Source organism: Oncorhynchus mykiss, chromosome 7 (genome assembly GCF_057628025.1).
Source record: "Oncorhynchus mykiss isolate SJ-2025 chromosome 7, ASM5762802v1, whole genome shotgun sequence".
Taxonomy (NCBI): domain Eukaryota; kingdom Metazoa; phylum Chordata; class Actinopteri; order Salmoniformes; family Salmonidae; genus Oncorhynchus; species Oncorhynchus mykiss.
In genome coordinates, this window is record NC_143028.1 from 11,137,534 (window position 1) to 11,149,542 (window position 12,009).

Genomic DNA, 12,009 nt, shown 5'->3' on the forward strand with positions numbered 1-12,009 from the left:
AAACAATACCGGTAATCTCCCTAAATAGATCCATTATGAACTCATAAAGCAATATGGCAAAAATCTGAATTATTTGTCGTTGCTTTCTAACTGCAATTTATGTATGCCGTTCGTTGAATGCATCGACCTAATTTGAGTGAGTGGTTCTCAGAATCCACATCCAGAATTAAAAGACGTCCCGCCCCTTTTCCTGCTCATGTAACGTGCAAACTCACTGTCACTCACTTTGGTTGCCTAGTACCCTCCTGGCATCCAACTAGAGTGTGCCATGCCCACGGTTTTCAACAGAAACCCAACGATCTGCTAATAAATGGAACTGCTAGTTGCTAGCGAGGCCATCAATAAGCATTTTGTTTTCTGTTTATTTAACTAGCGGCTGTGTTTTCATGGGAAATGTATTAGCAAGCTAACGTCAGATAGCGCAATAACTGCGCCAAAAATGAGGCGAGATTCAATCGAATGCTGCACTGCTAGCTAGTCAGCCAAATCTGACTGGGGAATGGTCATTGCTCAGTTTGCCAGCATCACATCTCTTGACACATCACGAAGCCGTTCAGCTATCGAGACATAACGCTGGAAACTAGCTAGCGTTTAGTTGGATAGAAAAAGGAGGACGAGCATTTGCTGGGAAGTGGTGACTGTGCCATTGCAAGACTGGCCATATGGATGCGTTGCCTTTGTGTGCATTTTATTGACAATTGTGGCTTGGCTCTAGCTAGGGGGCGGACGGCTGGCTACGTTAGCTAACTAGCTTATTGGATGTCGCGACAGTGCAGTTAGCCCCGTTCGTTGTGTCAGGCCAAGGACCAGGGGACGCACGAACCCAAGTCAGTGAACAGGGGGTATCGCAATCGAGGCGGGTAATAGGGATAGTTAGCTAGCTAGCTAGTTGTCCAACTAGCTAGCTAACGTGAGAAATCTAAACAAGGCTTGAAGCGCGCATCAACGGAGAGAGGCCCTCAACACACCCCCTCGCACCGACACTGCCCCCTCTTCGCCGATCCTCCCGTGATTTGCTGAGATCTGTACACGGGTGAAGTCGGACAGTTCTCGGTTGGGGACAACTTGACAGCGAGGCCCCTAGCTCCCCTCCCCCATTCCCATCCAAGACCCCTCAGTCCACCTCCTCGCCAGACATTAGAAGCGAGGATCGGGATATTAGATACCTAGCTAAAGTTAACCCAACCAGCTAGTCCATTCTAACCCGCGGGCTGCCAAAACCAGGAGGGATGACTTTGGAGTCGATGATGGCTTGCTGCCTGAGCGAAGAGGCGAAGGAATCGAAACGAATCAATGCGGAGATAGACAAACAACTCCGGCGAGACAAGCGGGACTCGAGGAGAGAACTGAAATTGCTCCTTCTCGGTAACGCAAACTGTCATCCATATTTTGGTGTTTCTTTGAACCATAGGTAGCTAGTTGCCGTTTTGTGAAATATCAATTTAGTTAACTAGATAGGTTAGCTAGCTAGCTTCAGGCCTCCATTTCCCCCCAAGTGAACTAGCTAGATTTCTAATGTTAGCTAACCAGTCAATATGTATTAGTTAGCTAGCTAGATATGTGTTTGGTTAGCAAACGAGTTTGTTAGCTAGTCAGATGGGTAGGTAGCTAGCTACCTTCTGTTGCTAGCTAAATCACCAAGCCACTTGGCCAACATCTTGTCACTTTAGCTGTTGGTGCTACTAGTGCTTGCTAACCAACTAGCTACTTAACGTTGGCATCTAGCTATTTGCTGTCATTGCTTGCTTGCTAACTAACTGTATATTGCTTACCATCCACTCACCCCTGGTTTAACTAGTCAATTAGTCTATATACGTTTAGTTAGCTAAGTGCTAGGCTTCAATTTAATTCTTAGAACGGGGGAATGGTCCATAATCAAATCAAGTGGTTATGCTAACTATGTATTATTAGATGAGTAACGTTAGTGTCGCCATATTGTTATATCTGCTGACTAGTACTGAATCTAAGTTCTACTACCACTAATACTATTACTTCAAGGACTGGAGAGGTCTATTTCAGAATGAATCTGATGGTGAAAAGAATGTAAGCATATATGGTCATGTTAATGGTACTGTATTGCAGAAAACAGATCCCTCCCTGCTGTTTTTATGTTAACCTCAGCCCCAATAAATGATCCATTGGAAGGTGATAGATTGTAACAGTTGCACTGCTAAATAAAGAATACAGGTGAGCTGAAAAGGATGTCTTGCACATCCTATAGCTTGGCCTAGGCTCTATTTATTTTACCTTTATTTAACTAGGCAAGTCAGTTAAGAACACATTTTTATTTTCAACGACAGCCTAGGAACAGTGCAGGTTAACGACAGATTTGTACCTTGTCAGCTCGGGGATATGAACTTGCAACCTTTTGGTTACTAGTCCAACACTCTAACCACTAGGCTACCCTGCCTAGGAAAGAGTTTTGGTGTGCTCTCTGCATTAAATGTATATATGAAACATTGGGTGCAGCTTCTCAACATCAGTCAGCAGTATGTAGATACTTGTGTATGTATATGTGTGTCTGTGCTTTTACAGACCACCACGAAGGAGGAGGATCAGTTTGGCATTCCTAAATCCTAACCTTAGCCACAGGAGAAAAATAACTGGCCTTAGATTGCCAGTGTCTACCAGTCTTTTAGACATAAAAAATAGCATTGTGTTTCTATTGGGCAAGTTCATTTTGGGTAGTAGACTAGCTCTGTTTCAGAAACGTTTGCTCCCGTTTCACACTTACAAAACATATCCCAGGTTGTCTGACACGTGTGATTGCCCCTCTCTCCAGTCGTTTCCCTGTGGACCCTGGCTCAGTTCTGAGAAGTAGGCCAAACCACAGAGACACACTTCTATTGTAGGCTATTTAGTCATTTTTAACATTTTTATCACACTATCCTACTGTATGGTATTCTTGACTTGAACCTGTGGGGAGGATATTAGGCCTAGGTCATAATTTATTTCTCCATATCTTTCACATGGAACAAAAAATATTAACACAACATGTAAAGTGTTGGTCCCATGTTTCATGAGTTGAAATAAAAGATCCCCGAAATGTTTCATACGCACAAAAAGCTTATTTCTCTCATTCTGTGCACAAATTTGTTTACATCCCTGTTAGTGACTATTTCTCCTTTTGCCAAGATAATCCATCCACCTGACAGGTGTGGCATATCAAGAAGCTAATTAAACAGCATGATCATTACACAGGTGCACCTTGTGCTGGGGGCAATAAAAGGCCACTAAGATGTGCAGTGTTCTCACACAATGCCACAGATGTCTCAAGTTTTGAGGGAGTGTGCAGTTGGCATGCTGACTGAAGGAATGTCCACCAGAGCTATTGCTAGAGAATTTAATGTTCATTTCTATACCATAAGCCGCCTTCAATGTCGTTTTGGATAATTTGGCTTTACATCCAACCGGCCTCACAACTGCAGACCATGTGTAACCATGCCAGCCGAGGACCTCCACACCCGGCTTCTTCAGCCACCTGGACAGCTGATGAAACTGGGTTTGCACAACTGAAGAATTTCTGCACAAACTGTCAGAAACCATCTCAGGGAAGCTCATCTGGGTTCTCGTCATCCTCACCAGGGTCTTGACCTAACTGCGGATCGGCATCGTAACTTGCTTCAGTGGGCAAATGCTTACCTTTGATGGCCACTGATATGCTGGAGAAGTGTGCTCTTCATGGATGAATCCGGGTTTCAACTGTACCGGGCAGATGGCAGACAGTGGTATATGGTGTAGTGGGGAGAGCGGTTTTCTGATGTCAACGTTGTGATCAGAGTGCTCCATGGTAGCAGTGGGGTTATGGTATAGGCAGGCATAAGCTATGGACTATGAACACAATTGCATTTAAGCGATGGCATTTTGATTGCACAGAGATACCATGACGAGACCCATTGCCGACCCATTCATCCGCCGCCATCACTTCATGTTTCAGCATGATAATGCACGTCCCCATGTGGCAAGGATCTATGCACAATTCCTGGAAGCTGAAAATGTCCCAGTTCTTCCATGGCCTGCGTACTCACCAGACATGTCAACCATTGAGCATGTTTGGTATGCTCTGCATCGGCGTGTTCCAGTTCCTGCCAATGTCCAACAACTTCACACAGCCATTGAAGAGGCCACAATCAACAGCCTGATCAACTCTGTGTGAAGGAGATGTCACGCTGCATGAGGCAAATGGTGCTGAAACCAGATACTGACTGTTTTTCTGACCCCCCCCCCCCCCCCCCTACTTTTTTTTTTTAAGGTATCTGTGACCAACAGTTGCATATCTGTATTCACAGTCATGTGAATTCCATAGATTAGGGCCTCATTAATTGAATTCCATTGATTGATTTCCTTTGAACAGTAACTCAGTAAAATCTTTGAAATTCTTGCAATGTTGCGTTTTATATTTTTGGTGTGTGTGTACACACACACACACACACACACACACACACACACACTATCTGTATGCAGTAGGCTCAGTTGGATTACTGTTCCCCACTTCCATTTCTCAGTTCTACTGCTTCAGAGTGGAGCACAGAGATGATGGATGTGTGGGTTGGGACTGTTCACTTCATCATCAATATATCTCTGTTTATACCTACTGACTATTCCTACTCTTGTGTTGCAATGCTGTGTGAGTCTAGTACCAGGGCTGGAACTAAAACCAATACTAGTTCTGCAGGATCAGCTAGCCCTGATCTGTGGAGAAGTCTACTTCCTGTATCAGATTTTCAGATTTTAGTCAGTCAGTGGGACTTCTGTGAGAGGCAGTGTGTGCCTGTGCCTCTGTGTGACCAATCGTGCAGTAAACAGACTATTCTAAGTGAGTTTAGGCTGTGTATTTGTGTCTGAGCAGGGATAAGGAGGTGTAAAGATGGATTAGTCCAGGTCTATAATAGGCTTTGTTAAACATGGATAAAGCTTAGACTGATATGTCACTGACTCCTATTAGTCACACGAGGGCTATGCATGGTTTTCCGGGTCAATTACCTTGTTTTTAAATGCTCCATAGTTCTACACTCTCCTGTTCAATGCATGATGTTACAAGTACCACAGTCCCAGGCGGTTGCATTTATCAGGAGTTGATTGTACATGCAAATACTGTGGTTTCCTATGGCTCGGTTGGTTGAAGTGCTTGTATGACCAAAGTTGAATTTTGATGCCCGAAGATGGGACAGGCCATGGAGACCTCACTCACTCTACCTCCCCCCATCTCCCCTGTAACATGTGCTGCTGAGGGCCATATCAGGCCATGGGACCAGCCATGCTCCACAGCTCTGGTGGCGTTTTCCTCTACTTGGTCAAAACACGGAGAGGGCTCTAGGCTGGTTCGGCTGGGGGCTGCTGTAGCTTGACTAGGGACTGGCTGGCTGGGCTGGGGGCTGCTGTAGCTTGACTAGGGACTGGCTGGCTGGGGGCTGCTGTAGCTTGACTAGGGACTGGCTGGCTGGGCTGGGTGCTGCTGTAGCTTAACTTGGGGCTGTCTGGCTTGGGCTGCTATTGCCGGGCTTGGGGTTGTGCTGGCTGGCTGGGATGGGGGCTGCTGTAGCTTGACTTGGGGCTGGCTGGGGGCTGCTGTTGCTTGACTTGGGACTGGCTGGCTGGGCTGGGGGCAGCTGTTGCTTGACTTGGGACTGGCTGGCTGGGCTGGGGGCAGCTGTTGCTTGACTTGGGACTGGCTGGCTGGGCTGGGGGCAGCTGTTGCCTGAATTGGGGCTGTGTTGGCTGGGCTGGCAGCTGCTGCAGCATGACTTGGAGCTGTGTATCTGTGACCTGGGTGACCTGGGCTGTTGGCTAAGTGAACTGCTGCCTACTCAGTCACTTTCTTGCTCTGCTGCTTCGCTCCAAATGGGAGTGGTTTTCATGTCGGGCTAGCAGGGCTCAGACTCTCCGAATGGAGGAGAAACTAGCTCCGATTAAGTTCGTTTTGGGTGGTCACTCACTAGCCAGGGGCAGGTTGAGGGGTTTAGTTCTAAACCCTGGTGACGGTCAGAGCAGAAATAGCCTGGAGGAGAGAGAACTCAGGTGTTCTCTCATTATTTTGGTCATATAAGGGAATGTTGTCATGCTTCTTGAGCTAGATTTGACAGCCTTGTGTGTGTGTGTGTGTTAAATCCCTCCATGCTAAGGGTCAGGTTTAGGGATAATTATCTGACTTGCATTACAGAAATACTATTACAAAAAAATGGCAGAATTCTATATTCCATTTTTTTTTTACCTCCTAGCCCATCAACATGGTGTTCAGGTTCACCAAACTTTTTCTATGATTCTGACCCACTGTGACTGACTGACTGGCTGGTTCTCACACACACACACACTCAGAAGCCAGCCTATAAATACTTTCCCAGGTGCTCGCCTTGTTAATGAAGAGCATTTTAATCGAGTGTGTGTCCCACAGCCGCCAATCCTCATGGAACACCACGCACACACAGCCCAAACGGGGTCATGCATTCCTCTCTGGAGATGTAGGGGGGTTATGAGGCAGAGTTCTAGACTAACTTTTATTCTGGTGGCGCTGGTGCTCCCAACATTTTCAGTTGATGGCACCAGGACCTGTTTTTTCACCACTGCTCAGCGATAATGACCTGTGTCTCGTATTGTGCCTGCATTCCATACAGAACCTAATAATGACTAGCTGTCTTTTATATTCGCATGCCCTTGCAGAGCTTGATATTCAGGTACATTTGCCACTGGCACACCGGGCCAGTGCCAACTGGAAGCTACTGGCCCGAATTAAAATAATACTGACCAGGGAAAGCGGATGATGCACGCATCATTTAAATGTTATCTTTCGCTTGCGGGCTGAGCAAGTAGCCTATAGTCTATAATGACCTACCCTCCATACACAAAGAAATGACATTTTAACTTGACAATATCATTTATATTGATTGTTTGGAGGGAAAAAAATTGTGCAAAGATTTTATTTGATCTCAAAAGGGTGTTAAAGATTTAAAGTCACTTTGTAGGGTTCTATAAAATCAGTTTTTATCTTTTGGTAAATTCAGTTCCCGCTGTTTTATTTTTCCAGGCTTCTGAGTTATCCTTGTTTTTTTTCAGGTTTTCACTCTCAAAATCACCTTTTTATAGAAAAGAACATTCCATTTCTGTATTTACGTCCACGACAATGCTTAAACCACATTAGGAGAACAAAAGCAATGTTGGAGGGTGTAGTTTCCCTTTAATTTGTGTAAACTAGCAAGAGACCATTGGTTGGCTAGTTGTGTTTTTTACTGTAGGCTACATCTGATGGCAGTTTGCTAAACAAATGTCCTGCGATTGATACAAATCATCATGAAATCATTCTGCCAGGTAGGCCTACTTTGCAGTCATTTAATTGGGAAGCTTCTTTGGGGAATGCCTTTAGAAATGTTCATTCAGCCTCCCAAGTGGCACTGCAGCGCAGTGTTGCGAAGTCACTACAGCCTGGGGTTCAATCCCAAACGGCCGTGACTGGGAGTTCCATAGGGCGGTGCACAATTTAGCAGCATCGTCCGGGTTAGTGGAGGGTTTGGGCGGGGGGCTTTACTTGGCTCATCGTGCTCTAGCGACTCCTTGTGGTGGGCCGGGCGCCTGCAGGCTGACTTCGGTTGTCAGTTGAACAGTGTTTCCTCCGACACATTGCTGCTGGCTTCAGGGTTAAGCGAACAGGTGTTAAGAAGCGCAGTTTGGTGTGTCTTGTTTCGGAAGAGGCATGACTCGACCTTCGGCTCTCACTCTCGAGCCCGTTGGGGAGTTTCAGCAATGAGACAAAATCGTAATCACAAAAATTGGGGAGAAAAAGGGGGTAAAAATTACAACAAAGTTAATTCAAAAAGTGCATGATGACTGAATTGCGCATCGCAAAGATTCAATCAAGACTTCGGACCAACATGTTTGGATACCTGGTTTACTTACCCATTGCTGTTTTGAAAAGCTAATTGTGAACCAAAGACTTACGTGACCAGCTACATTTTCTTTTTTCACTTGCATCCTAGCGACCAATAAAACAATTCTGTCTTACTGCCAAGTCAAATGGTTGTAAATGCAAGTGTTTTTTTTGTTGCAGTTTTGAGCCTTGTGAGGGTAGAGGTGATGAAAGTGGTCACATTTACAACCCCCTTGTCAGTCCCAAGAGGCCAAGGTTCCGTTCTAGAAGCACGGTTTTGACTGCTCCTACAGGTTTGCTTCGGTACTGCAGTTTAACTGACACACAGCCCAGAAAGATAATTGCCACATAGAGAAATCAGATTAGAAAATTCCTAATAAGCAGCTCTAATTTCCCGGCGGCATCGACGGCCATGGCCTTATTGCCCCCGAAAAAAAATGAATGCCTTGCACCCAAAGTGGCCATTGTGCACTTGCGCCTAATACAATAATTATTCTTCCCTTCTCCCAGCTGCCAGTCACTATGCTCCGAAGCACCTCTCGCTCACATGTCTTTCTCAGATAATTAAATTCGTGTTAACCAATGCCTGTCACGTGATTGGGTCCTTCTCACTGGCATCGCAGCTCCAAAGGGAGGCAACAAGTGAAGACGGACTCATCAGGGATGCAACCACGGGCCATTCTTATCCGAATTCCGATGTGCATATAACCTGTTATCAGCAGTCTGCTTTACCACAATGCAAATGTCTACCTCTGGATTTGCATACACACACACACACACACACATAAATCACTAGTTAGGGCCCTATAAAAACGGAATCCAGACATAAAAGCGGAATAAAAAAACTAACCAATTTTAGTTAAATTATTCCGAGGCGCATCAACAAGATGAGTATGCCTAATGAACAGCAATAGCCTATGTCAATCTACTATGCTCCATAGTACAAAAGGTCAGACATTCTATTGTGCATTAAATAAATATCACAAACACTCTGGGACAGTTGTGGGATGCGACGGAACCACTCTATACGTTTTTGTTGTTGTTTTTTTAAGCAATGAGGCTGATGCAATAGATCAGAAAGTTAAGCTGAAAATGTTGATCAACTATTAGGCTATTTCTTCACATTTATAAAGCACAGCAATGCGCACACGGCTGTAAGCATGAATGTTCCAAAATGCATTTAGCAGCAAAAGTGCACCACACATGCGAGTGGTTTCATATGACAGAGATGAAAATACCCTTCAGAAATGTATACCTCCATTACACCTAAATTGTCATTGTGCAAAATGGTACGCATCATCACCTTGATGTGTGCAACAAAAGTTCAACATTCACCTTCTGCTACCATTTCTGTCAGGCAGTTTAACGCATACAGTTTGATGCCTACGTTCGATAAATCCAACCTATGAACCAAACAGAATGCACTGCAACGTAATGCTGCATGGCAAACGCAGCGTTTCATTGGAAATGAATGTACTGCTGGTGTACCAAAACGCAATGACGCTGTCGGTGTGATCGGGGAGTTAGAAAGAGGGAAGACATAAAGATGAATGGGTTGTTAATGACTGGAATTGTGTCTTTGGCTGCTGGACAACAAAAGTTGAGAACATGAGACACTGGTTTCAATGGCATATGAGGAAGTGTTCATAAAAGAATCCCCTTAACATTCCTATGGTCAGAACATGGTAAGACATGCCTCATAAAATGATAAACTTCCAGGTTTTAACCAATTACGTTTATGGTTAAGTAGTTTCAAAATGTTGACTGCCTCCATTCATATTGCAAGGTGGGTGATGTTGAAGTGCACAGCGGACACTGGCCTTTCTCTCCTATCGGAACGAACGGTCCCTCAAGTATGTGGACAGAATCAAGCCTTTAGATGGTAGTAATGATCCTACTTTATACATATCAAAAATGACTGGCGTTTAGCCTATATCTATGTAATTAAAAGTTTCATTTAAAGTTTGGCTACATTTTCAGGCACCTCGACATGTAGGCTAATTATTTCTGTACTACATAAATGATGTTACGAAAAACATGTTTCAGTTTTCAAATTGATTTAAATGGACTATTTTGGTTAATGTCCTTGGTGCCCTGGCAGATGGCCTTGGTGCCCTGGCAGATGGCTTTGATGCCCTGGCACATTGGGCTCCTCTTGAAGGCCAAATGGCCTTGCCCCTAAGAAATTCCAGGCCTGCTAATAAGACCCTTTAGTCATCACATTTGTGCCAAAAAAATCGGAATTAGTCAAATAGTTGTAGCAGATGCCGAAAAAAATAAACCTAACTTAATTTGTCAATCACAGCCAAAGATATGAACATTTTTATATTCATCCAATGTCTGCCATATTTTTGGATAAGGTGATGACGTTGTTGTGGCTGCCCCTGCTGCTCCCTGTGCGCACTGAGTAGTAGTGCACATGTGATGCTGGTCTGTATAAACCGGGTGCAACCCTGATATAGACGGTCCATGAATTGGCGAACGTGAGTAGAGTACCTTGAAAACAACAGGGTGGTCATCTTGGACGCAGTACGCAGTATCCAGTTCTTATACCCCAGTGGTCAGACCCCCCCCCCACATACGTTTGTTCCCCCTTCTTACCCTAAGCTTGGGGATAAGGGGTGTGTGTGTGTGTGTTTTTTTTAGGTAGGGCAACTACGGGAAGTGGGGCTTCACAGCGTAGGTAACATTGACTGGCCTGGGGCTGACCACAGGATCTCTATAACCACAGTTAGTAGGCAGCTGGTGTGTGTTGTATGCCTTAGGGCTGCCTTGGCTGCTACTCGTGTGTGTGTGTTTGTCTCCTAAATGCTGCCAGAGAGATACGTATACTTTGGGTCGCCCAGCAGGCTCCTGTCTCTTCGCTCCAAATGTCTCTGTGTTAACTATGATTAGCTGAATAGTCCTTTATTTCTTCTCCTTTCTAAAGTAGTAAACACACATCTACGTTTCCACAACAGGTTCAGGGTACAACAAAACCATCATGGGGAAAATACCCAGACGCTAAGTAGTAGTTGTGTTTTTTGTTAGGTGCGAGGCATTGCAGATGAAGCTTGGGCAGCATCGACACAGTCTATGATCACGTTCCCATCCCACAGTGGGGAAATCCAGAAATGAACTACACAGATAATCTACCACAGTTCACCACTGGTTAACCTCGCCTAACCTGTTATCAGCAGTCTGCTTTACCACAATGCAAATGTCTACCTCTGGATTTGCATACACACTTGTGTGTATATATACACACACACAAATCACTAGGTAGGGCCCTATAAAAACGGAATCCAGACATAGAAACAGAATTTTAAAAATGATTGAACTTATTAGAAAAGTATTTAAATTGCACTGAACTGTCAGCAGAGGAAATCCATTCTGAGATATTACAGGTTGTGTCTGCATGTGCAGACTGTGGTCTGGTTTGTTGGGGTTCAGTGTTTTTTATTCGTTTCTAAATCGGAAATCTACTATGTACAGTACCAGTCAAAGGTTTGGACACACCTACTCATTCAAGGGTTTTTCTTTGTTTTTACTATTTTCTACATTATAAAATAATAGAGAAGACATCTCAAAACTATGAAATAACATATGGAATCATGTAGTAAACAAAAGTTTTAAACAAATCAAAATATATTTTAGATTCTAGAAAGTTGTAGAACCTGTTGCCTTTGACAGCTTTGCACACACTTGGCATTCTCTCAGCCAACTTCACCTGGAATGCTTTTCCATCAGTCTTGAAGGAGTTCCCACACATGCTGAGCTCTTGTTGGCTGCTTTTCCTTCACTCTGTGGTCCAACTCATCCCAAACCATCTCAACTGGGTTGAGGTCACATGGTTGTGGATACCAGGTCATCTGATGCAGCACTCCATCACTCTCCTTCTTGGTCAAATAGTTCTTACACAGCCTATTGGTGTATTGAGCCATTGTCCTGTCGAAAAACAAATGATAGTCCCACTAATCGCAAACCAGAAGGGATGGCGTATCGCTGCTGAATGCTGTGTGCCTTGATTTTTTTTTTTTTAACACAGTTTCACCAGCTAAGCACCCCCACACCACCACCTCAATGCTTCACTGTGGGAACCTCACATGCAGAGATCATCCGTTCACCTACTCTGCGTCTCACAAAGACACGGCGGTTGGAACCAAAAATCT

At 44.5% G+C, this 12,009-nt stretch overlaps 1 protein-coding gene across 4 annotated transcripts in view; it reads left to right on the forward strand.

Annotated features, from left to right (window-relative positions):
* The first annotated feature begins 223 nt into the window (after positions 1–223).
* The window catches only part of LOC110528895 (guanine nucleotide-binding protein subunit alpha-11), a 50,663-nt gene continuing 38,877 nt past the window's right edge, over positions 224–12,009 (forward strand). For all 4 annotated transcript variants that reach the window (XM_090240270.1, XM_090240271.1, XM_036982766.2 and 1 more), the window contains exon 1: positions 224–1,365. In XM_090240270.1, the coding sequence (XP_090096396.1) occupies positions 1,230–1,365 (136 nt within the window). In that variant the 5' untranslated portion in view covers positions 224–1,229. The remainder of the gene's footprint in view (positions 1,366–12,009) is intronic.